This window comes from Hoplias malabaricus, chromosome 8, assembly GCF_029633855.1.
Source record: "Hoplias malabaricus isolate fHopMal1 chromosome 8, fHopMal1.hap1, whole genome shotgun sequence".
NCBI classification, from domain to species: Eukaryota; Metazoa; Chordata; class Actinopteri; order Characiformes; family Erythrinidae; genus Hoplias; species Hoplias malabaricus.
In genome coordinates, this window is record NC_089807.1 from 33,714,332 (window position 1) to 33,741,856 (window position 27,525).

The 27,525-nt window shown below is 41.5% G+C and overlaps 1 protein-coding gene across 4 annotated transcripts in view; it reads left to right on the top strand.

Annotated features, from left to right (window-relative positions):
• LOC136706058 (adhesion G protein-coupled receptor A3) overlaps nt 1-26,182 on the top strand; it is a 251,218-nt gene extending 225,036 nt beyond the window's left edge. For 2 of the 4 annotated variants that reach the window (XM_066679962.1, XM_066679961.1), the window contains 3 exons: nt 11,710-11,858; nt 20,967-21,062; nt 21,849-26,182. In XM_066679962.1, coding sequence (XP_066536059.1) covers nt 11,710-11,858; nt 20,967-21,062; nt 21,849-23,220 — 1,617 coding nt within the window. In that variant the 3' untranslated portion in view covers nt 23,221-26,182. The remainder of the gene's footprint in view (nt 1-11,709; nt 11,859-20,966; nt 21,063-21,848) is intronic. The other 2 variants (XR_010804108.1, XR_010804107.1) reach the window with 2 other exon arrangements.
• Nucleotides 26,183-27,525: the final 1,343 nt, after the last annotated feature.

The window sequence follows — 27,525 nt, forward strand, 5'->3', positions numbered from 1 at the left end:
AGTGAGGATGAAAAAGAGAAAGATCAGCTGGGTTTATGCATGTGTATTTATAAATATTTAATGGGTGGAATTGGCGAAAAGAAAATTGGATGATGCACACACACACACTTTCATTAATTAATTTATTGATGCATTGGCTATAACCACTTGTCCAGTTCAGGGTCTCTCTCTCTCTCTCTCTCTCTCTATATATATATATATATCCATCCATCCATTATCTGTAACCGCTTATCCAATTTAGGGTCGCGGGGGGTCCAGAGCCTACCTGGAATCATCGGGCACAAGGCGGGAATACACCCTGGAGGGGACGCCAGTCCTTCACAGGGCAACACAGACACATTCACTCACACACTCACACCTAGGCCTACGGACACTTTCGAGTCACCAATCCACCTGCAACGTGTGTTTTTGGACTATGGGAGGAAACCCACGCAGACAACACACCAACTCCTCACAGACAGTCACCCGGAGCGGGAATCGAACCCACAACCTCCAGGCCCCTGGAGCTGTGTGACTGCGACACTACCTGCTGCACCACCGTGCCGCCTTATATATATATATGTAATTTTATATAAGGTTTCATTGGAATTCAACGGAATTCAATGTAAAAAGATTTTATTCCAAATCATTTTGGAGCATTTCTATTGGTCCAGAAATTGTCACGCAACGTGAAAGACAGCGGCTGTGTTCGACTGATGTAGTAAACTTTAAATCAACAAAAATGGACATACATGTTTTTCCTTGGACAGAAACGGTACATAAAATTGAAATTTGAAATTCATGTCTGTTATTGCTCGTGACAGGTGCAAGCTGTAAGTGATATGTTCTCTATGTGCACCTCAGCGCATCAGTGTTTTTCCCATTTCATGTGCTGTGACTAACCAGTATCCTTGGAATCTTGAAGCTTTCTGCATTCCACACGCAGGGGATTAAAACATCAGTCTCCTGCTGAGAGCCTTCATCTCTCTCTCTTACAACCTGCATCTGCTCTCAGGCAGCTCCACATCAGGCCCACTCACTGTCAGTGTATGTGTGTGTCTATGGGTGAGTTTCAGTGTGTGTGTGTTTGTTTGTTTATGTTGTCTTTGTGTGTGTATGTGTGTGTGTGTGTGTGTGTCGGTGTGTTTTGGATAATTACATGCAACAATCATGCTAGTGAATATGCAACACCAGGATCCCATCCACCTAGGAGGATGTTGTTGTATCCAGGGTACAGAGAAAGCTCCACCTCCTCTCTCTCTCTCTCTCTCTCTCTCTCTCTCTCTCTCTCTCTCTCTCTCTCTCTCTTTCTCTCTCTCTCATACACCCCACACTAGATCAAGGAGCACTATAACACACCCTCACTGTTTCTTTCTCTTCGTCTACCCATCTGTTTCCCGCTTTACTTCCGATGTACTCTCTCCTATTAAGCCATTAACTATGATCTTTCTCACAAACATTTATTATCTGCCTTAGCCCCCCTTTTTATGTTCTATTTTTTTCTCTCTTCCTGTTTTTTCCCTCTGCCCTCCCCTTACTCTTGTTTGCCAGACTTTCTCCCAATTTCTCTTCTTACTCTACCCATCTGTCCCCTCTATTTCTCACTCCCTCTCATTTACAAGTTCTCTCTCTCTGACTTTTTCATTCCCTTTGAATTCCTTAATCTATCTTTCCTTGTTTCCCTCCATTACTTTACCTTCTCCCTCATTTGTTATCCATGCCAATGTTCTTTCTCGCACCACCCACCCAATCTTTCTACCTTTTCTCCCTGTTCCCATTTCTTTTCTTCTGTCTGTCTCTCTTATGTCTGAATTACTTTATTTACGTTCTTTTATTCATTATTTGTTTATAATATTGGTTCTTGCCTTTCCTCTTTGCTTCTCTCTCTCTCTCTGTTTAGTTCTGGCTCGTCTTGACTGATCCCTGTGCATTGTTCACCCGCTTCAGTGGTTTTGTTGTTGTTGTTGTTGTTGTTGTTGCTGTTGTGTTTCCACAAGTTTATTAATGTTTAACACACAAACCACACTGATACGCAGCAGATTATTCTGCGCAATTCAAGTTAACCAATCAGAGATGAAATACAAAGAAGAGTGTGCTGATGAAACAGAAGGAAGAGCGTGGAACTGCTTGAAGAGGAACTTTAAAAGCTGCTCTCTTGCTCTCTCTGTCATAGCTTCTCAGCAGCAGCTTGATTCCAGCTGACTCTTCGTTCCTAATGATCTGAACCCTGTCAAGAATTTGATAGGATTTTGTTGTTTACAAATTTGCCAAGAGAATGGAAAGGAACTGATGAAGGGCTACACTGATGCACATGATGAAACTGTGTGAAGATGAATCACTGTGTGTTCAAAAGTAGACCCCCCTTACAGTGAGGGAATTCAGCTTCTTTGGGATTGGAACGTAGAAATGCCTGCTATGAGAAGGTGAGATTAAGGTCATTCTGCTGAATGCTAAGTGTGTTCTGGAGAGTTATAAAGCCGCCCAGCATTGTGCTGTAGAGCAACGGTACTGGTTTCTCTGGAGTGATAGAGCCGAGACCTTTGATAGGAGTTGGGGTGGTGTTGGGATCCACAGCTAATATTCCAACATAAGTTCCTCACTTCATTAATATCAAGCCGTTCCGGAAGATTAGAAGTTGCTACTGCAGAAAAGGGGAACAAACTCGTGATTAAATGCCCTTGGTTCCAAAAGGCATATTGGGCAAGCATTCAGAAGAAAAAAACTGGGCACAAACTGTGTGTGCTTAATTTAAAGAGAAATAATAATGTTCCATAATGTGAAGGGTTGAAAACTATTCTATCCTCCTAGTTTAAAGCCTATTCAGGAGTGTAGAGGCAGTTATTGCAACAAAAGATGCTAAACTCCCTAGAAAAATATTTTATATGAGCATGTGTCCACAAACTTTTGGCTAGGCATTGTATTTTATATGAATATTTATCCAAGGGCCCTTTGAATAAACTGAGTCCTTGGTTTTGTAATAAGGTCACATTTCTCTTTGTTGTTCTCTGTGTTTACATTGTTGAATATTTTTGTGCTTTAATTCTGGAAATATGGCAGTTGCAAGAACAGTTTTAACAAGAGTCTATTTGATGCTGTTTTCCCTCCACAATCCAGTGCCTAGGGGCAGGCTACAAGTGTTACCCTTTACTCTAATCTAGCCTGGGCTCGCTTTCCTTGCCTGTGCTCACAGGACCTGTGATGATGCTTTTGGAGCTGCTCAAATGAGGCGGTGATCTCTGGGCCTGGTCTTCAGAGGAGCCTGTTGTTTAGCTAAACTTTTAGCTCAGTTTGTATATGAAGGCACTTCAAAACTGCATTTTTCTTATTTCCAGCTGTGATTGGATTCGCTGATGCAATACATATTGGTGTTGGTCCATGTTGGACATGGAAAACCACCCATTAAATATTTTCAGAGCACCTTATAGTGACTCTGGAAGCTTTTCGACATAGACTGACTCTAGAGGCTTTTCTACATAGACTGACTCTAGAGGCTTTTCTACATAGACTGACTCTAGAGGCTTTTCTACATAGACTGACTCTAGAGGCTTTTCTACATAGACTGACTCTGGAGGCTTTTCTACATAGACTGACTCGAGAGGCTTTTCTACATAGACTGACTCTGGAGGCTTTTCTACATAGACTGACTCTAGAGGCTTTTCTACATAGACTGACTCTGGAGGCTTTTCTACATAGACTGACTCTAGAGGCTTTTCTACATAGACTGACTCTAGAGGCTTTTCTACATAGACTGACTCTGGAGGCTTTTCTACATAGACTGACTCTGGAGGCTTTTCTACATAGACTGTCTCTAGAGGCTTTTCTACATAGACTGTCTCTAGAGGCTTTTCTACATAGACTGTCTCTAGAGGCTTTTCTACATAGACTGACTCTAGAGGCTTTTCTACATAGACTGACTCTGGAGGCTTTTCTACATAGACTGACTCTAGAGGCTTTTCTACATAGACTGTCTCTAGAGGCTTTTCTACATAGACTGACTCTAGAGGCTTTTCTACATAGACTGACTCTGGAGGCTTTTCTACATAGACTGTCTCTAGAGGCTTTTCTACATAGACTGTCTCTAGAGGCTTTTCTACATAGACTGTCTCTAGAGGCTTTTCTACATAGACTGACTCTGGAGGCTTTTCTACATAGACTGACTCTGGAGGCTTTTCTACATAGACTGACTCTAGAGGCTTTTCTACATAGACTGTCTCTAGAGGATTTTCTACATAGACTGACTCTAGAGGCTTTTCTACATAGACTGACTCTAGAGGCTTTTCTACATAGACTGACTCTAGAGGCTTCCTGTTTTTAGACTGACTCTGGAGGCTTTTCTACATAGACTGACTCTAGAGGCTTTTCTACGTAGACTGACTCTAGAGGCTTTTCTACATAGACTGACTCTGGAGGCTTTTCTACATAGACTGACTCTGGAGGCTTTTCTACATAGACTGACTCTAGTGGCTTTTCTACATAGACTGACTCTGGAGGCTTTTCTATGTAGACTGACTCTAGAGGCTTTTCTACATAGACTGACTCTGGAGGCTTTTCTACATAGACTGACTCTGGAGGCTTTTCTACATAGACTGACTCTGGAGGCTTTTCTACTTAGACTGACTCTGGAGGCTTTTCTACATAGACTGACTCTAGAGACTTTTCTACATAGACTGACTCTAGAGGCTTTTCTACATAGACTGACTCTGGAGGCTTTTCTACATAGACTGTCTCTAGAGGCTTTTCTACATAGTTGGACGTGGGTGTATAGCCCCAGGGATGTGGAGGTCAATACTTAAGCTTTCCATACCAGCCTGTGTAACTTTCTATCAGTGCAAGCAAATGTTGGCCCACATTTCTACCAATCAAATTATGTTGTGGGCGGGACATTGGGCCGGGCTAAAGGAGATTATTTGTTGGTTCAGTAACTCTGTAACGTGATGGTTGTCTGCAAAAGAGTTGATTGTTGAGAAAAGATGGAATTGTATGGAATTGTGGCTGACCAGGTTGAGACTGTGCCATTTCATTAATCGATTTTGTATTGTACTTTATAAAGGTGCAGAGTCGCACAGGTGTTTTTAAATCTCTCTCTCTCTCTCTCTCTCTCTCTCTCTCTCTCTCTCTCTCTCTCTCTCTCTCTCTTTCTTTCTCTCTCTCTCTCTCTCTCTCTCTCTTTCTTTCTCTCTCTCTCTCTCTCTCTCTCTCTCTCTCTCTCTCTCTCTCTCTCTCTGCTGTGTTAGATCTCTGTCATTGATCTGTGTAGATTTTTTTCATATAAAAATAACTGTGGCAACAGTGCTGACAAATGACATTCTTTAAAGAAAAATTCCAAATCCATCTATGTATTTGTTGATTTTGTTATCTTGTCTAGTTTGCAACATGTGTCTTTCTTCTCCTCTGGGTTTATTGTATGTTCTGCACTTGGCCCACAGTGTTGTGAATATGCACCTTATGTAGCTCCTGTGTTGCTATTAAGGAACTAAAGAATAGATCAAATGTATACAAACCCAGTTCCAAAAAGATGAAGACAGTATGTGAAATGGAAATAAAAACACAAAGAAGTACAACAGGAAATAGCAAAAAAAAATCTGTTATAAGCCTGGATAAGTTGGTATTGTCAGGATTCTGTTCCTCCTGTCTGTGTTTCTACACTACAGTATAATATGGAAGGGTAATCACTTACAGTCACCCTAAAATCAGGGACCTCTTGCGATTGTCGGGAGGCCTAAATCAGCCTCAAAATCAGTGTGATTATCCTCTAGTGTGAGCCAGGCTTTAGTCTCTTGCAGCCATTTGTGTTGTATAGTATTTCTCTAGCGTCCGTTTGCTTTTCTCGGCCAGTTATTCGTGTCCTGTTACACATGTATTCTCGTTGTTTGTTGGTTAGTTTGTTCTTTCTGCTCCATTGTCTGCCCCTCTGTCCTGAGACCTGATCCAAGCTGTCCTACCTCTTTGTTTTTGTTCTTAGCTTCTGCTTTTTTTTTCTTTTTTTTTTTGACATTCCTGTATTTGTTAGTTTTTGGGCTTCCTTTTTGGTGTCATTGTGTGGTTCATTTGAGTTTTGGGTTCTGTTTCCTTCTCCCCTTTTGTTTGACATCTGGCTAGCCTTTGTTATTGTTAGCTTATGTCATAGTCCACTTTTAGATTATCTGTGTTATATTGAGTCTTGATTTATTTACATTTGTGTGTGTACCTTCATGTGCGGCATGGTGAGGCAGCAGGTAGTGTCGCAGTCAAACCTCTCCAGGGACCCAGAGTTTGTGGGTTCAAGTCCCACTCCAGGTGACTGTCTGTGAGGAGATTGGTTTGTTCTCCCCGTCTCAGCATGGGTTTCCTCCGGGTGCTCCGGTTTCCTCCCACGGTCCAAAACGCACACGTTGGTAGGTGGCTCAAAAGTGTCCGTAGGTGTGAGTGTGTGTCGCTCTGTGAAGGATTGGCGCCCCCTACAAGGTGTGTTCCCACCTTGTGCCTAATGATTCCAGATTCCAGGCCCCGGACCCACCTTGACCCTGAACTGAATAAGCGGTTACAGATAATGAATGAAGGAATGTGCTTTGTATCCTTATCCTGACTTCCACCTCTACACTGTGGTAAACATTCTCCTGGCCCAACTTGTTAATGTGTTCTGTTTATACTATCACTTCAATTTGAGTGACAGTCATTTTTCAGTTCAGTTTAATACAGTTTGAGGTTTGTATACTTTATAATGTAGGGTAGTAGCAATAAGGCCACTTCACTTGAGGTGGATTCAAAAGCCTGGTCTTGACTTTCAAGGGTAAATTGCGGAAGGAACAGGGTAGCCGAGAAGGCAGGAGGAGCTTGTGTACCCCCTGAGAAGCTGAGCAGCTTTGAAAGAGACAGCAGAGCTAAAGCTGCTGGGAATGTCCTGAGGACTCAGGGATAATCTGCAGGGATCCAGTGGGCTGTGCTGCAGGCTATAACAGGAACACTGTCATAGAGGAACACCGTTATAGAGGCACACTGTCAAGGTGGAAGTGGCTGCAGTGTCAAGTGTCCCTCAGGGGGCAAGTGCTGATCGACACCAGCCAGCTGGTCAGAAAGCCTGGGGACAGAGTGCAGTAAGGCCTAGTTTTTTCCGGTGTTTGTACACTAGTCCACCTAAAGATGCCAGTAGCTGGAGTTTGGAAGATGTCTCAGTTCCCTTTCCAGCAAACTGGAATCCCTTTTTTAGGACTGCTGTTTGGATTACAGGTAATTAATCAGCAAGGTCAACATGTCTCAGTTGATATGGAAGAATTTTGTTGGCCATTTGTCTGGGTTTCTGATTATATAAGTGGCTAAAGACTGGCAAAAAATACATTAATTAATAAAAGATTGTATTATGTGTTTTCCTTAGAAAAGCTTGAGCAGTACAATGGGATTCCAGAGAATTGCTGCACATGACACTAAGGACACTATATTCGACACCAAGTGGCCCAGAACCTACCTACAACTTCCAGAAATTTCTCTCAGCTGACTGATCCTTTAGGTCGTGTGGTGGACTTGAATGTGGTGCATCGTTCAGCAACTGAGTTATTCTCGTACTTAAACATTTCATCACTATACATCTCTATTCTCTAGAAAACCCTCAAAAAATTATTTTTACAGGATATTCCCGTAAGTTTGATCTGGATTAATATAAACTAGGGTTATTTTAACTGCTCACACTCTGACATGGTGAATTTGGACCATATTATAAGTACTGAGATAGTCCGGGAATAATTATTTTACCCCATGTCCACAGGTAAAACAAATCTTGTTCAAAAAGTGCTTTAGAAGGGTAAAGAACACCCCAGCACTGGCCTGTGGAGCAGTGAATCTGTTCTCTGGAGTGATAGACCATCATCCAAAATCTGATGAGTTGGAGTGATGATTTTTTTCCCAAAATAATAACTAGAATCACTTTATTTGGCCAAGTAAGTTGGACATAAAAGGAATATGTCTTGGTGAGTGCACACATGTAAGACTGTTATATACAGGATATTACAGAATTATAGAAAAGTATATAATTGAAATACTGTAAATTTGTGCAACTTTTTACAGAGCAATTGCAATACTGTAAGTAAGTAAGGCATAGGTTCAGAGTTATAAGTTCAAAGGTTCAGGTTTAAACTTTAATGTGCAAGGTGTCCACTGTTGTTAAAGAGTGCTACAGCTCTGGGGAAGAAGCTGTTGGCATGTATGTTTGTCCTCTTTTGCTGTCCCTGAAGCAGTTGGAAGAGGTGATGTCCAGGATTACTGGGGTCAGTTGGAATTTTGCCAGTGCACTTATTAAATAACCGTGTATCCAGAAGGTATATTGGGCAAGAATTCAGAAGACAAAAACTGGGCATAGCCCACATACCGTGTGTGCTTATTTTAAGTTGTTCAAGTTTTTTCTTTTACTCTGTGCTCTGGTTTCCTCCCACAGTCCAAAAACACATGTTGGTAGGTGGATTGGCGACTCAAAAGTGTCCGTAGGTGTGAGTGTGTGTGTTGCCCTGTGAAGGACAGGCGCCCCCTCCAGGGTGTGTACCTGCCTTGCGCCCCATGATTCCAGGTAGGCTCTGGACCAACCGCGACCCTGAACTGGATAAGGGTTATAGATAATGGATGGATGGATGGATGGATGGATGGATCTTTTACTCTGCATATATTGGGGTATTCAGCTGTTAACAAGTGACAATAGGTGACAATAACAGTCAGTTTCAGCACCACATATTTGTCCAAAGGAAGAGAGCATGGTGTGTATTTGTGTGTTTATGTAAGGTCTCTCATCACACTATAGCACATTTGAGACACTTTCTGTTTAAGGTAAAATATTCCAAATGTTCATATGCAGTGATGCAGCAGTCTAAGCACTGGAATTGACATCAGGAGGTCAGGGATCGATCCCTAGTGTTGCTTCAGTTATCTGAGGTCAGGAGTCCTTGCCAGCAGTTTGCCTTGCTCTCTGGGGGATAGGGAAAAAGCCCTCCTCCTCTCCTCATCAGTCAGCATAGTGCTAGCCAGGGCAAATGTCTGTAAGCTCGCTGTGGCAAGCTGTTTTTCCATTAGACAGGCAGTTGGCATTCTCTTGCAGGGGTGTTAAGCTATGCTTTCCTGCCTCTTTTTAACTTGGTGGCATTGTGAGTGACTGGTAGAGTAGTTCCTAGCTAACAAGATGCTATTTGCCTGACTTATTTGGGGATGAAAAATAAGGGAAAAAGATGGTTATTGAAAAAAATCATAATGTCACAATGTACACAGTGCCAGTCAAAAGTTTGGACACATCTTATCATTAGTCATTAGTGGAATAGGGCTATTCCCTTTTTAGGAATGTGTATCAGCCCTACCTTGGCACAACCCAAGTTATCGTCTCAAACACATTAGGGAGGCGAGAAGTTCTACAAATTAATTCTTGACGAGGCCACAGCTGTTCACTGAAACCTATTCCAGGTGACAACCTCGTGAAGCTGAGAGAACCCCGAGTGTGTGTAAAGCTGTCGTCAAAGCACAAGGTGGCTACAGTGAAGAATCGAATGTATAAAACATTTTCTGGTTTGTTTAACACGTTGTTGTTTACTACATAATTCTATATGTGTTCCTTCATAGTTTTAATGTCTTCCATATTCATTTACAGTGTAGAAAATAATAAAAGACAAAGAAAAAACATTAGATATATTCAAAATTTTGACTGGTACTGGGCATTCACAATATGTGGGAAACAAAGGAAACCCTCCCTGAGTGGGTGTGTCCAAACATTTGACTTGTACTGTATAATAGAAATTCTGCATAAAATTTCAGCACCTTCCCATGTCTGTGTCTAGTGAGTTGTTGCGTTGTCCTTTGGTGCCGTTGCGGCTCGTTGAGCATGTTAAGTTAATTTGCATTTCCACGAGTCCCTGCGGCTCCTGTACTGTTCTGTGTTTTATGTCGCTGTTTAGCTGGAATGAGTGTTGCCGTTAATAAGGCAATGTGTTAACCTGCTCGTTGGTGTTTATTGGTGTTTATTAATGTTTCTGTCAGCAGGAAGCCAGCGTCTTTGCTCTTTTCCTCTTGCTTCACTCTAGTATACAATTGTGGCACTTGCATCATGACAAATTTGCTGTTGGAGCAAAACTAATCTCTAAAATTAGCAATATTAATGTCTTTAATAACTTGACTTGACACTTCCAAAATGAATTATTTTAGTTACCTTGTTATTCTCCAACATCAGTTATTTTCCAGAAACTCTGCCCACATCAGTAACATTAAGCACACGTTGACACAGGAGTGGAGGTGTGTTGAGCGTATCTGTATTAAAAGCAAATAAAAAAACAAAAGAAAAAACCTCTGACATCAGGTCTGTAAGGCATGCTGGTGTATTTAAATGTGTATGTTGGGATGTTGATTAAAAACTAGTGCAGTAGTCTGGATCGTGTGGTATGTAAAGCAGTTCTTGGCTGATTGTGTGTAAGATATGATACGGGATGATAAGATGTCTTTGCTAAGTTTACACATTGAAGGGAATGTAATGGGAATGTAACCATGAAACGGTTTAATGTGAAATGCTTCCTCACGGTGAAATATATACTGCCTTCCTTTTCCTTTCCAGTACTTGAAATAGTAATCTGATTTACTGGGGGGGGACCCTTTTGGGGATATATTTTTGCTATAAAACAGTCTCAATATACAGCTACACCACTAGTAGATTCATCATCATCAACATCAACCAAAGTGGTGGTCAGAGGTATTGCAGGGGGGCTGCATCAAGGCAAATGAAATACATAATACACGTCACTTGTAATAATTCTATTGTAAAGGTGATTTGTGATTTCAAGCTGTAGTTTTATACTAATTACAGTGTTTAAAACTAATTAAAATGTTTAGAAAGACCTGTGTGTTTGTGTCAAAATGAGGGACTTAGTAATATACTCATCTACAGTAAGGGCCATTGCAGAAAAATTTGGGAACCACTGTCATAATCCATTTCATATTTCAAGTTCACATATTTAAAAATATATATTAGACCAGAAGCTAATGCAAAATCAATGTTTTAACTATACGTCAGGATCAGAAAAGTCATTCTATATAGTATCATTCTGTGATGTAGCTTCTAGAAGCATTGAAAGATTTGGACGTCTGTTTACTATCACCGCTATTATACAAGCACCCTGATTATTTCAAGTCTCTCTCTCGCTCTCTCTCTCTCTCTCTCTCTCTCAACAAAGGTTCTGAATAGTAGAATGAGATTAGCCGTATTTGTGTAAATATGGAAGAAGTGCTCTCTCTCGTGTTGCTGTGCATCCTCTCTCAGTTTGCAGTTCCTCAGACAGACTGTTGAGATAAGAGCAGGCTTGTGTGAGGGGAATGTAAAATGCCTTCTTACTCAAGGCAGTCTCCTTGAGTGGGAAAAGCGTATCAGAGAGCGTTCGATTTGGCCAGGTATTTTTAAGCAGGAAAATAAGGGATGACATACTGTCATATCTTTAATAAATATGCGCCATTTTAAATTGAGGGTGCTGAAATTTTAAGCAGCATATATGATATATATGATGTACATGACATCATAGTAAATTATATGCCTTTTTTCCTTCCTGAAATGCCCCTGTTTTGCTGGAACAGGTAGAGTAGCTTTTATAGGCCTAATGTGAAGGGGGGTTAAAAGCAGTGGCATTTTACTATTATAATTAAGTACTGTGATAGCAAATATTACTATTATATGACCAAATAGCAAAAATACTATGAACGACTCCTAATGTCTGACCAATGTGGATGTTTTTGTTCATTTTCCAGGTTGGAGTAGTACTTCATTACTCATCTCTGTCCACTATGCTCTGGTTGGGATTCACAGCCCGGAACATCTACAAACAGGTGACCAAGAAACCCCACCAGCCTCAGGATGGAGACACACCTCCTCACCCAAGCAGATCCCCCATGCTGAGGTTAGACACTCACATACACAAATTACACTACATGAATATTTAATAAACCAGACCAATATACCAATATGTTAAAGCAATAATCCTTAATTTTGGGGATTTGGGGATTTAAAGACCTCTCCAGTGAGAATGTGTAGTTGCCTGTGGAAGACGACTTTCCTCTTACGATTCTCTCTGGTTTGTTTACGCTCAGAAGCTCTACGTCTTTTACCGTGGTATGATACGTTTGTAAGTGGATGAATCACTGAATTACCACAGAAACTTGTTTGTTTTTGTAACTACAGTCGTTTAGATTTGGTTTACTTTCATGCAGTTACCTGAATTTTGCTTTACCTAATTACACTAAATTACCTAAAAATTAGTCTGTTGAGCTCACTAACACTGTTTTTGTGCCTCATATAAAAACAAACAAAAACAAAAAATTATAGCTAGTTATTATTCTCAGAGTATTTCAGGTGCTATCCTGCTGCCATTTTGTAAACAAAACATTTACAACCACTTAAATAGAAACCTGAACTAAACACGGTATATACTTAAACTTATCATTTTGTTTATATATGATGAAACACTGTTAAAGTATAGAGAGCTAAACTAAAAACCATGTGCAGCTGTTTAGCATATGTCTAATATGTTATGTGGTTGTAAATGTTTCGTTTACAAAATGGCAGCAGGATAGCACTTAAAATACTCAGAGAATTTTTTATTTTATTTTTTTTTATATAAGATTCAAAAAAACAGTGTTAGTGAGCTAACAGACGGATTTTCAGGTAATTCAGTGTAATGCAGGTACATTACATTACAACAAATAAAAATCCACAGTAATGATAGCCTTGCTGCCTGTTCTGGTAGCTAATCATTAAAATAGTATATCTTACTTACGAAGCTTTCACATCATGGCCAATAATCGGCCAATAAAACTCGGTCACATTCTCTTTTGGGTCTAATAATGTGTGTATGGGCGGCACGGTGGCGCAGCAGGTAGTGTCGCAGTCACACAGCTCCAGGGACGTGGAGGTTGAGGGTTTGATTCCCACTCCGGGTGACTGTCTGTGAGGAGTTTGGTGTGTTCTCCCTGTGTCCATGTGGGTTTCCTCCCACACTCCAAAAACACACATTGGTAGGTGGATTGGCAACTCAAAAGTGTGAGTGTGTGAGTAATTGTGTGTGTGTCTGTGTTGCCCTGTGAAGGACTGGTGCCCCCTCCAGGGTGTATTCCCGCCTTGCGCCCAATGATTCCAGGTAGGCTCTGGACACACCGCAACCCTGAACTGGATAAGCGCTTACAGATAATGAATGAATGAATAATGTGTGTATGAATTTGCCATTCTAATATCTCTATGTTCACAGTAGCACATAAATGTAGCACCATTAGCAACACTGCAGTTGCTCAGGTAACACCAAAAGGTGTTGGATTGGTCAAGGCTGTGACACAAGTACATAAATATGTGATGTGGCCAGAGAAACTCCAGTGAAAATCTACCAGACCTCGCTGTTTTTAGAATCAATAAATTAGTTTTTTCATGGATGATTGCATCAGCACATTGATGGTTTTCATAATATTTTGTCAACTCCCCACACAAAAAACTGCTGCTGTCAATTTAAAATAATCTTAAGGACTACTGCTTTAATGTAGTATTGGTGCATGCAGATGAAGATGAAGTATACTTTACTTAACATAGAAAAAAATGACAAAAATTAACAGGTTTGGACCATTTTGTCCTAATTTTTGTGCACAACTATACAAATATACACACATTATATTAGATGTTCTGCCTCTCTTTAGCCTACTGTATGCAAGTTTACATGACCTTGTTTGAAATTATTTTGATTACCAAGGACACAATGTCAAGTGAATGAATCTGTGAGTTAATGGATGTGTGAATGAGTGAGTTACTGGCCAGTTCCATGAGGTCCTTTGCATAAAAAAAAAGAACATGGGCAGAGCTGAATGGGTATTTTAGACCCATGTTCAGACCCATGTTCTGCTGATCTGAAAGCAGTAGGTGTTTAGGGGTGTTTGTCTCTTTAATGTTGTGTACGAGGGATGTTGATTTTAACCTTCCCATTGACCTGCTATTGATGTTATGCTAATGAGATACATGGTATTTCTGTTTCCCTTGCAGAGAGGTAGAATTGAGAATGCGATTTAGCCACCCGTGGAGAAAATGTGCAGAGAGCAAATTGTAATCCTGAGTCGCCGCTATTTTTTTTTTTTCACCTGAATGCTTGTTAACTAAAGCAGAGCTGTTCCAGCAGTGTTATCTTTTGTTCGGGTTAATGTGGTGATATCATTATCATCTGTATTGTAGTTCCGGCCTTGTTTCTCTATTTACGACAGTGTGGACTGCCTTTTGAGGAGCTACTGGGTCAAATGATTTCTAGGTTCCTTTAATTTCTTTTTTTTCACTTGCCTTTGGAAGTAGGTCAGTCAAGTGCTAGATGTAACCCCAGTGTTATAAGTGGGCAGGGCAGTTAATAGCAGTCCCTTCAGCTCTGAGTCCTGTGGGGATATAAGCCCAGATATTAGAGGTAATATTTTACCATGCTGATTGTTACCTGGCAACCCTTCCAGCACCTCATAGAGCACAGGGCTAACTGAGGTATTTTAGGAAGCTCTTTAAAGGAACACTAGGTAAGATTTGTTACTTTTGCTCCTGGGCTCCCCCTACAGTTAGCAGGTAGCAGATAGCGCTTTATAAAACCATGTGGTGTAAAAATAAAAAATGAACTAAAAGAAACCATCTAAAATTATTAAAATTATTATTTGGTTTGACATTGGGATTTAAAAAGGCTTTTGGAGATACAAAGTTGATGTGTGTGTGTGTTTTATATCATTTCTTTTTATTAATTTCATTTTTTTTTTGCGTTTATTTTAGGAGGCTCTTTAAAGAACACTAGGTAATATTTTTATTTTTATCCTAGGCTTCCCCTACTGTTGCAGATAGTGCTAGTATTGGAACCTTCAACCTCACTGTGGCTGAACACAGTGCCAGGGTTGTAGATAAACGGACAGAGACATGAAAGGGTCATATGGCACTTTTCCACTGCATGGAACCTACATGACTCTACACAATTCAGCACAGCTCTTTTGCTATTCCATTGGCCAAATCTGGTGCCTGGCCCTTGGAACCGGGTAGGTTTTCAGTCCCAGCTCGCTCTGTGTTCCAACCGTGCAGAGTAGGTACTAAATGGTAACCATGCAGAGCCCTGATTGCCCAGAGCCATGCCAATCACCATGAAATGCAGAGCTCATTCAAATCCAGCACAAACTGTTGCTTGTAAAATCCCTTAAGTTACAGCTTTCATATTTATTTTTATCGAACTCACAATGACAGCTCGTAACATTACCTTGAGGTGTTTTGAAGAGGTTAATATGCTCCTGGGCCGATGATCAATGAACATTTCCAGTGAAAGCCAAACATGCAAAAGTAAAACTGATCTGTGAGAACTGGGGCGCGGAGCCGTGTTCAGTTGAAAAACTAAAACAACACGCGAATACACAATGAGTAAACTGCGCCTACCTAACTTTACCACTGCCGTTGTTGTGGTTTTTAAAGCGAGTGATTCCTGTAAGAGACAGGGTTTTTCGACGTCACTTGCTCCATTTCGCGGGAGAGCCCTGCCAGTGGAAAAGCGATAAGCTTTAAGTGTGCCGTGCCGAGCCGAGCCGTGTAGAGCTGAACCTATGCGGTGGAAAAGCACCAATAGTCTTTGTTTAAGCACCAATAGTCTTTGTTTAAGCACCAATATTCTTTGTTTACAGCACGTTTGGTTCACCATGAGATATAGTACACGTGTAAAAGTTATGAGCTGTCCTGATGAAATCATGAACAACAGAGAAAAGTAGCCAATGTGCCTTGTGTCGTGCTAAACACAGCTCCAGAAACGTCTCAGTTCGTGCAGAGGATCCAACACATCTTTAGTTCTAGCTGTAAAAGAACAGTGGTAGAACAGTGCTAAGAGTGTAATTCACTTTTACAGCACTGTCCTGAAATCTAGGGGGACGGGAGGTGGGAGGGTGGTTGTTTACTAGACTCCTCCAAAAGTTACTGCAGTGCTGAGCCTGAAGTAGCAAGGACAGAGGCTCTATTCTCCCTATTACAGGTCAGTCAAGTGTCACCGTGATTGATTTGTCATTTTTTAATGTAAGTATTGTGAGTAATTTAATTTAGTTTTTAAATACAATGTATTGCTGTTACACAATGCCAATTGTCATTCATGCAGTGTTAAAATAACGAATGGACTATAGAAACAGTCTAAAATGATTAAAATTTAGTTAGATGAGCTTACATTTCAAATTTAAATGATCTTTGAAATTACAAATACCACTAAAATAAATTATGTATCAATACATTATTGCATTGACCCTAAATAGATAAATAAATCTGTGGTTCACAGATAATAATTGAAGAAGTAATCATTGCTTCCACATGTTCAGCAAAACCCTTGTATTGACTGACTTACATCATGTCACCATCTGCAGCTGGCTCAGCAGACTGTGCAGATGTACACCAGATTGAAAAAAAAAACGTGAGACCCAGTGTCTGCACACATTTTTCATACACAAAGAAATGTATCTACCAACAGACACTGTGAGAGCAACTGTATGTTTCTAAGAATAAAGAATAAATTACGCATAATATTTAAGGGGGAAATGTTTTCATGTCGTTTTCCAGTAAAATGAGGGGTTCATGCTAGGGCGCCTCTAATCTCATTGCTCATCTTTTTAATGAGACCCAGTGTCCCAGTTGAAAGACCTTTATCGGAGAAACTCTAACAAAAAAAAAGAAGTTTTTCTCATTAAAATAGCATGCCTTCTCTCATCAAACTAAGATGTTCTGCACCTCAAGGCAAATCGCTGTTTGAGACGTTGACTAATCACATCGATATCCATAATATTAGACAGGCTATGTATTTTGTCTAAAATATTTAGGCTTGTACAAAGCCTGTCTAAAATTATACAGGATTTATGACTATTCCAAAGTTGCTATCGTACAGATGACCTTCCCAACATGTCCCAACATGACCACTCATATGCATCTCAAAGCCTAGTATACAGTGTGTTGGGCTCATGTGTATATTTCAGTGTGAAGACCATCCGAAACCTTGCATTGGCAGCAATTAGTTTAAAACCAGCGACACACAGAATTAGGGCTGCACCACAGACACGAGCAGTGGTTAAATGATGCCAAGACCAACATTGCCACAGAAAATGGCATTTTGACTCTCTGCAGCCAATCAGTAAAGCCCCATTTAACATGCATTTTTTATTACAAAAAAAACTTTTTTTGTCAAATAAAGTGTCTGTCTCTGTGTGTTTTTGGTCTGCTGCTGCTTCTTGGAATTATTGATGTTTTAATCGTGATTCTCCTACACATTTCAACATTTTAACGACACTTTGTCAATGAAGGTCGGCTAACGAAATTGCTATTTGAATTTGAGAGTAGTTTCCATTGCTCTCAAGCTGAGCTGAGAATTACACACAGTCCAATGACACAGAGAGAGCACATTAAACATTTCTCTTCATTTAAACAGATTTCTTATGGCAGAACGTCCACCTGCTCTAGGATAAGTCTACATTTTTTTCTATTTAAACTACGTTGACACTGTTACTTGGTGCAAACTGTTAAAATCTAGTAGCTTGAATTTTGAATATAGCATCAGTTTACGTTCAAACTATGTTACGATTGAACTTACCTTCAGTTGGTGCAACAGACTACAGGTCTTTTTCAGGTGTAAAAAATATTTTTCCCAAGAAGAGCAAAACCTTTTCTTTTTCCTGACTGGTTAAAAAATTGATTTTAGATATTTGTTACACAATTAAAATGTTGGGTCAAGTCACCGCACAAGTACATTGGACTGGAACTGGATCTTTCCCAGACTTAGACTCTATGTCTAAAAACATACAGACCTTTTTTCTAATTCACCAACATCCCCCTTTGCTGCAGTAACGTTTTGCTACTCATGTTGGATGATTTGGTGTGGATCACAAAGACCACTCCAACTCATCCCAAAGGTGCTCCATCACTCCAGAGAGCACAATTCCACTGCCTCAGAGAAATGCTGAGGAGGGGTTACAGTCCTGTATATGACCTTTAGCACTGGGTTGTATATCTTGCTTACCTAAGAACATTAGAAAAGCAGTTTATATGCAACTTAACATCTGTATTTATGGGTGCTGTGTAAAACAGCTTATTTCACTGATTATAAGGCTACAGACTTGTGTTCCAACTTGTAGTTTAATGCCTTCGTAGAAAAAACAAGATACAGGCAGCAAAGGGGGTGAATAATGGATGAACAAATGTCTAAAAAAAATTTGGTCATTCTCTCCCATGTCCTGACACTGTATAAAAACAAAGCCTTGTGTGAATGTGTTTGTACGGGGCATTTCTAAAAGCAGATAATGTGCTGACGATGGTGCTGGGCTGATCCTCTGTGATTGACTCTAATGCTGCCTGTCACAGGACCCCACCGCTGAGGCCCAGCAGCTGGAGACAAATCAATTTCCTTCACCGCACACGCACACACACACACACACACACACACACACACACACACACACACACACTCAGAAGCCACTCACACACATACTCTTAAAGAAAAGCCTCTGACAGAGCAGCTTATTGGCCTGCCAACAAAATCAGCCTTATCACAGTGCCCTCTCACTAGGTCACTAGCTTCCTCCAGCACACTATCCTTTATGTGCTAATTATCTGTGGTAGGAATTTCAGCAGCACAATGCCACTTCAGAATGGACCTTTGATAGAGATCAGCTCACAGAGGAAACCTCTGTCCCAGTCGTCAGGCAAATGTTGTTCATCCACAGACACTGGCCCTAAACGCTGTGTGTGTAGAATATGTGTAACATCTGTGTGTGTGTGTTTTCTGGCCAAGGAGGTTCTTGGGGTGTGCTCACTCGCTGTCTATTTATATCAGATGATTGTTGTGCTTGAACTTCAGCTGAAAAGCTGCTTTGCCTCTGGTCTGCCATTTTGTGAGCTATTTGAATGGAGAAAAATGAAAAAAGGGACGTGCTGAAAAGATGCAGTGAAAAGATGATCTGAGTGAAAAGGCTGTTTGAAGTCCACAAATAAAGGACCAAGGATCATCAAAACAGAAGCTGGCACACAGGGCAGGTGTGTGCCTGCAGATGCCTGTGTGCTTTTGAATCTTTTTGTATATGTTAAGGTCAAAAGTCATTTACAAACCCCATTTTCAGAAAAGTTCGGACACTGCAAACATAAATAATAAAAGAATGCAATGATGTGCAAATCATTTAAACCATGTATTTACTTGGAAATAGTACACAGATGATATTATAAATGTTGGAAATGAAAAACATTATTGTTTTTGTTTATTTTTTTTTATTATTATTATTATTATTATTATTATTTTATATTTTTTGCCCTATTTAAATTTGATGCCAGCAACTCTTTTCAGAAAAAGTGCCATGGGGCAGCAAAAGACTGGTAAATGTTGCTACCAAAAAATAAATAAAGTTGGTAGGTTCTTTGGCAACAGGTCAGTGACATGATTGTGTTTAGAAAGAACATCTCAAAGAAGCTTTCAGTAGTAAAGATGCGTTCACCCCTTTGTGAAGAGTCCAAGGCCTGCAATCTGGCTGTAATCTTCAGGACCTCTGGTGTCACTGAATAAAACATCCATCCATCCATCCATCCATCCATTATCTGTAACCGCTTATCCAATTTAGGGTCGCGGGGGGTCCAGAGCCTACCTGGAATCATTGGGCGCAAGGCGGGAATACACCCTGGAGGGGACGCCAGTCCTTCACAGGGCAACACAGACACACACACATTCACTCACACACTCATACCTACGGACACTTTCGAGTCGCCAATCCACCTGCAACGTGTGTTTTTGGACTGTGGGAGGAAACCGGAGCACCCGGAGGAAACCCACGCGGACATGGGGAGAACACACCAACTCCTCACAGACAGTCACCCGGAGCGGGAATCGAACCCACCTGAATAAAACAGACACATGTATATAGTTGAAGTCACTGCAGGGGCTCAGAAACACTTCCCAAAACCCACGTTGCCACAACATCCACAAATGCAAGTTAAATTTCTGTTATGCAAAAGAGGAATCATATGTAAACAGGATCCAGAAACACCACTCGCCTTTTCTGTGCCTAAGCTCATTTAACATAGACTGAGGCAAAGTGGAAAAGTGTCCTGTGGTCCGACAATTTAAAAATTGGTATTTTTTCTGGAAATCATGGGAAGAAGCTCATCTGAGCAAATGAGGAGAAGGACCATTCTTGTTACAAACGCACAGTTTAAAACCCAGCATCTGTTATAGTATAGGGGGGTAATAAAAGGCCATGGTACAGTTGACTTGCACATTTGTGATGGCACTGTTAATGCTGAAGGATATATGTATGTTGTATCATGGATATATGATGTGATATACTGTATATTTATGCATGGTGAATGCTGATGTGAGTGTTGAGGACTAAATCTGGTAATCTGAGAAAAGTGACAATGTTTCAAAGTGTGACAGTTATGTTAATGGAAGGCCACTCCCTAAATCACACATCACTGACTTTTGAAAGAGAGAGAGAGAGAGAGAGAGAGAGAGAGAGAGAGAGAGAGAGAGAGAGGGCATTTTAAAATACAAGAATAAGCTGAAAAATTTGGACAAACGAAAAAGGATGGGAAACAAAATAAGAAAAGAAGGGATATTTAAAGACGTGAAATATAGATGTGGGAGAGAGTCCAGTGAAATGAGAGGTTTTATCTTTCTCATTTATAATTGTAAGTGCATCTCCAAGGGAAAGAGTGACCCAAGGGAAGATGCTTGGAACAGGAGGTGATTCAGAGCATTAGCATGCATTAAAAACAATCTGTGCTAATGAAATTGTTATCACAATTTATAACCTGTGCATAATTAATCATTAGATTCAATAAAAATCGAAGTGGAGAGGGCGGTATTTTCCCGATAGCTTAGTATGTCGTGTGAGTCCTCATTCTCTGACATTTCTACAGCGCAACAGCTGCTGCAAATACCTCGTCTGTTGGTGTAATATATCCGCACTGTGATAGCATCGCTTCTTTTGACATATGACTGTGTGTGTGTTTGTCTCTGCAGGTTTTATTTAGTCGGTGGTGGAATTCCCTTCATTATCTGTGGCATCACTGCTGCCATCAACATCGAAAACTATGGCAGCGGAGAGCAAACTCCATAGTAAGTAAACACTCTGTGTCCGATCACATGTTGAAATGCACTGTTTATATCAGGAAAAAGGTAACACGTACAAATACTGATGTACAATTTAGCAGTCTTATGTTTGCATTTACAGATGTTTGTATTTACAGCTTTGTAGACATGGCAGTTAACATGGGTTAAATATTGCAGGGCCAAGAAAACAAAAATGAAAGAAATAAGATGTAGGTCTTAGGTCAAGGCAGGTTGGGGATATCTGAGCCAGAGTCATGAGTAATATTCAAATTATTTGTTATTTGCAAATTAAATTAGTTATAATATAAAGTTAAATAAATGATACAGTAACAGCATCTCTCTGCACTTACTTGGTAACTGCCAACCAATAGCATCCAGCCAGCAGTGGGTTGAGCTGTAGTCATTAATGGAGCTTTTATCACTGCATGGTGCCTACTCTACTCGGCTCTACTAGCTTTGGTCCCTGGTACCTGGATCCCTTTCCACTGCAATACCCCCCCCCCCCCACCCCCCCCAAAATGTAGCCAGTGATGTCACAAAATACTGTCTCTAAAGCTTTGGAAACCACAACGACAGCTGCGGTAATGTCAAGCATTGTTTATGCATCGTGTATTCAGGTGTTGTTGTCTTTTGGGACTGAACACAGCTTAGCAGCGCATGAGTTCAGACAGATCTGTATTTTATAGGGAGCCATTTCTGACTCAACGAGGATTTTGGGACGTTTTATGCTTAGTACTGCAGCTGCTTGTGTGCTTGAGCAGTGCGGATAATTTTAGTATGTTTGTGTTGCAGTTGCTGGATGGCATGGGAGCCCAGCTTAGGGGCCTTTTATGGCCCTGTGGCCTTCATCGTCCTGGTCACTTGCATCTACTTTCTGTGCACTTTCGTCCAGCTGCGGCGTCACCCAGAGAGGAAGTACGAGCTGAAGGCGATTTCAGAAGAGCAGCAGAGGCTGTCCACTGCAGATGTGGCTCACTGTCACCATCAGGGGGAGCCTGGGGTAGCAGGAGGTGACGGGGGTCGCTGCCATGGTGGCTGCCCGGGACTGATTAACCCATCTCTACTGGCTAATGAGCACTCATTCAAGGCTCAGCTGCGCACTGCTGCTTTCACCCTGTTCCTGTTCCTGGCCACATGGACATTTGGTGCTCTGGCCGTGTCGCAGGGTCACTTTCTGGACATGATCTTTAGCTGTCTGTATGGCGCCTTCTCGGTTACACTGGGCCTCTTTGTGCTGATCCACCACTGCGCCAAGCGCGATGACGTCTGGCACTGCTGGTGCGCCTGCTGCCCTGGTCGCCGCAGCAACAGCTGCCAGGGTCACGCACATGCTCATGTGCGCAAGGTCAACGTGAACGGGGACACGCATGGGCATGGCCATGCCCACTGCCACATGGACTCCCCCTGTCCTGGGAAGTCCATCCTCAGCCACTCCCACTCGCACAGCCTCTGCAAGCTGGGTGGGCCGAGTGCGCAGAATCACGTCACCTGCCTGACTCCGGTGTCCCCCTGCTGTGCTGCTGTGCACACCCAGCAGCTTTTGGAAGAGGAGTGTCCTGCACCTCATTTGCTGCTTCACGGTGACACCGAGGGCTACCGGCCCGCCCTGCGGCTGCACCGCTGCCCTAAGGGCACTAGGACTAAGGGGCGTCCAGGGGGGCGTCAAGGAGAGCTGGCCTTTCACATCCCGGCCAGCGTGGATGGGGGCAGCGTACACAGCTCTCACACTGACAGTCCACACAGCACCTGCGAACGCCAGGGTCACATCTGCCACCTGTCATCCCAGGACAGTGGTCACCACCATCACCACCACCACCACCACGCCTGCCTGCACCACGAGGCCCAAGTGTGCCACGCTACGCCCCTCTGCCACCGGCACCTCTGCTGCACCAAATCGGAGCTTTTACCTGCCCCCCTGTGCCAAGCAGAAAGTGCAGAGGCCGGAAACTTCCTCTGCAGCTGCGGGAAAGTGGTGGAGGATGAGCAACCAGCGGCATCACATCACAGCCACATAGAGCTCCATCCCCGCAGACAGTCCTTCCCCCAGAGCCTGCCCAGCCAGAATGGCCTTCTGAAGGGGAGCGTGCACGAGGGGCTTCTGTACCCCTCAGATAGCACAGGGAATATACGCACAGGACCCTGGAGGAACGAAACTACTGTGTAGTTCAAAGGGCTCGACCTCACGCTGACCTAACCACCGCCTCTAGGATTTAAAACAAAGGAATCGGTTATTCTAGAGCTTCATCTGTTTCTGGTTTGGTTTGAAGTCTCTCTTTTCATTCCCTTTTTCTCTCTTTCATTGCTAACTGTACACTCTCAAGATTGCCCAAATGGATCTAACTCATGGAGAAAAACCTTGGCTGCCAAATTGAGGTCTCATCCTGTTTTCCCATTTTACCTTTTTTCCACAGAGGTAATGGCATCATTACAAGATAACAAAGGTTATCACAGTGCGTGTGTATGTGTGTATGTAGGTGCGTGTGTACTTGAATGTACCGTACGTACGTTTGTCTTAATGCAAATGCAATCAGTTTAATGTTGGTGAAAAGAAATATTTCATAAGATGTTAGGTTATGCTCTAATAAGATCTAAGTTATTGAAATACCATGTTATTGACCGTTCCCCAAAATGTCCAACTCATAAAATGAATTCCTTATAGTCCCAAGTGTCCAAGTGCGAAATGAGAACATCACCAGCAATTTTAACTCATCCGTGGTTCCACGATTTTAACAAACATGCTTACTATATACTGTGAACAGCTGAATCTTAGTAATATACAAACAAACAAATGAAAAAAAACTGCTTTTCTTCTGCCTCTATAGGTGTGCAAACTAAAAGAAAACAGAGATCCTGTCTGGTTGTTTTACTGCAGATGATCTGTATTAAATGATGCTGTTTCTATGGTGAATCACCATCCTCTCATCATGGAGACGTTTGTTCAACAGTCTTATTGTGTTAACCTCTGGTGCTAGAAGGACAATTAACATCATTACATAACTGTGGTCCATCACTCATCAGTCAGCGGTAGCAGGCGGGTGAAACTAGTCACTGCTGAGAGGAAAAACACACATAATATGACCTGTTCACTTCTATTAGATAAGCCATCACTACGTATCGAGGACGAAAATTGGTGAGCATTTGACCCTTTTTCAGCTTTTTTTTTTATTAGTTTTTTTTATTCCCACATCTATTTAGGCCATTTAAGACTGCCATGCAGTGCTTGGGTCCTATCTGTATGTGACTGTATGCCATGTGTGCTTTGTAGGTGACCAAATGCCATGTCCAATCCATCACACATGAAACGAGAATGAGCCACAGTGAGCATACTGCACGTGCTCGGTGTCAATTCACAGCTAGAAACTTGAGTTCTGCGTTTATTCAGATGGATGCTATATTCGGAGAGTTCTTTTCATGAAGCTGATGTATGGGAGGTGACAGCGTTTATCAGAGAACAGAAGAAAACTTTTTTTTTTTTTTACAAGCCTGGTCTGTGATTTTGTTTTGCCACCATCCACCATGTTTCTTCTATAGGCTGTCAGTCTTGAGGAGTTAGCAATTTGGACCTATTAAAATAACACTGGGTAATATATTATCTCAAAATTACAGCTTCAAAATCATTGTGATGTTTCGCTGATCTGTAATAGGGAGATCAGAACCTCTGCTGTTGCTACTCTAGGTGTAGCACTGCAGAAATTGGACTATGTAACTTCTGGAGGAGGGTAGGAAACCATGAATTACAATCTGCCAATGTAGAGAGAAGCCCCTCCAGGGTGTGTTCCCGCCAGACCCAATGCGAACTTGAACTGGATAAATGGTTACAGACAATGAATGAATGAATAAATGAAATGTGGAGAGAGCCCAGGAGCAAAAATAATAAACCTTACCTAGTGATACTTTAAAAATTTGTTTAAAGGAACACTAGGTAAGCTTTGGTATTTATGCTTCTGTGCTCACCCTAAAGTTGCAGTGTGTGTCCTCTGAAATTACATAGTGCAGTTTCTGAAGTGCTGAGCCTGGAATACCAACCTCCGAGGCTGTATTCTCCCTATTACAGCTCTTTAAAGCATCAAGATGATTATGAAGCTGTTATTTTAAAGTAAAAAAAAAAACTACCTACTCTTCCTTTAAATGAAAATACAGAAAAAAAAAGACATTTACTGAAAATATTTGCAACAATGTGGATAATATTTTGTAGAGAGAGAAACCTACACAGAAGGCTCAGGTTTGATTTCCAGTTTAATCAGAAGCACCATACAATATCAGTAACTATCCTTGGGCAAGACCCTTAAAGCTGCATTGGCCTGCCTTTGTTATATGATTTAATTGTAAGTCATTCTGGATAGGAGAGTCTGCCCAATGCCATGGAAATAAAACAGATCTATGTATGGAAATCTATGAATTTTAATATGAAAATTGATATGCCTCTTTTTGGTTATTGCTCAGTATCTGAGTTTAGACTTCTCTTATGCATCTCTGTCAGTGCAGGTATGAGTTTGTGTAAATACACTGTGACAAGTTGTTCGCAACGGTGAAGTGGAGGTCCAGTGCTGTGGATTAAAGGAGCAACGACAGCGGTGTGAAGCTCTTCACTGTTTCATTTAAGGCAAGTTTGAATACTTGTTTCACTGATTCATATCAGTCCGCTCTCTCCTTTCACTTCTGAGAAACTGGGGTAAAAATCTCAGACAAATTTATCAATCCAACAAGATGATTCAAATGCAGAAATTGATCACAGCATGGGGTCCGACTGCTCCTCACAGCGAGGGGTGGGGTTTAGGAAATTATCAGCCGCATTCGAGGAAACGTGCAGCGAGCTGGAGTTTGCTCCTTTAATGTGAATTTAAAAATGGTCTTCTGCTCATGTTCTTAAAGCCTGCTGTGTCTTGCTAGTTTTTTGAAAGGGTTTTCTTACTTACTCACTTTCATCTTTGGACAGAAAAACAAGTATTCAACTTTGCATGGCTTATGGATCAGTCACAAGCAATGGCAGTCTGGATGCCAAATCTGTTGTCACCCATTTGTTTTACAGTACATTTGTATTTTGTCAGCTCCTAAATAAAACCAGGAAAAAAAAACAATGCGTCGTAGCTGTGGCTATGTTCACTTCCCTTCAACTTCCCTCATTTCAGCGCAGTGTTTCGGGAGAATTAGGGGACACTACGTACGGCGTGACTGGATTCCTTGCAACCTCTTCATTGGTTTTATGAGTCTGTGACAGTGTGTAAATGTGAGGAAATCTGGCAACCCACTCAGGCCTGCATTACTGCTGTAAGCTCAGCTTCTTAGAGGCAACAGATCTAATGTCTCTGGATCTGTGTTGTGTTGTGTGTACAATATCTGTTGTGGTAAGACGACACGTGAGAAAGGCAGAGTGTGTGTGTGTGTGTGTGTGTGTGTGTGTGTGTGTGTTTGTGTGTGTGTACGCGCAAAGCAGCAGTCTCCATCACTTTTCTACATTCCTCATTAACTATCAATAAATGTATTTTTTTCACCACTGAATGTATGCAGAGGGTCTTTGTTTTGTGTGGTGGGGTAATGTGTATTTGTGTGTGTGACTGTGTGTGTTTGCGTCTTCTGAGTATTATGTCCTCTGACAGCAGGGAAGATGGAGATGTCTTTAGGAGGCCCACTGTGGGGGGCTGGGTATACAAATAGCCTGCTGTGCTTGTGGTGTCTGTGTGTTTCTGTGTGTGTTTATGTGTATGACGTCGGACTTGACAGGTCACAAATTGCCGGAAGAGCCCATTTAATTTATATACACACATTCCAACACCAGCCCTCCACTCCCACCGCTCTCCATCTTCCCCATTAAATTAGTATTGCAATTTCTGCCCGAGAAAAAACCATAGAGAGCTCAGACTCTTCAGACAGACAGAAGCAGACCGCATAAGATCACTCTGTGTTTCTGAAGCAGCCTGCTGTGTAATTAGCTCACACTTAATTAAACTGGCTCTGAAAGCTGCCTGCTAACACACGCAAGGTGAAACTCTGTGTCCAGTTCTTACAGTCACTGAGCTCAGAGGATGCTGAAGTACAATGGAACAGATAAGACTCTGAGATGATGAGCTGATATTTGGATAAGTATAGGCCTCAATATAGCAAAGCCCAAAGGAGTCCTGGGAATATTTTTTTCAAAGAGTTAATAAATGTAGAATATGAAAACGAATAAATATTTAAGTACTATTCACTCTGATTTCCATACAGTCTATTTATGAAAACCATTAAAGCTGACTGTCCACTGCTTTGAGGATGTGTGTGTGTGTGTGTGTGTGTGTTCACTACCCAATCACTACTGTGTGAGGTCAATGTCATTGTACTACTGTACATTTATGCTAAAGCATATTTCACCTTTCAGCCCAAATGCTCAGAACTCTGCATTTACATATTGTTATACACAGATCATTCAGAACATTGTGACCACCTCTTTGTTTCTAAACTCACTGTCCATTCTCTCAGCCCCACTGTCCAC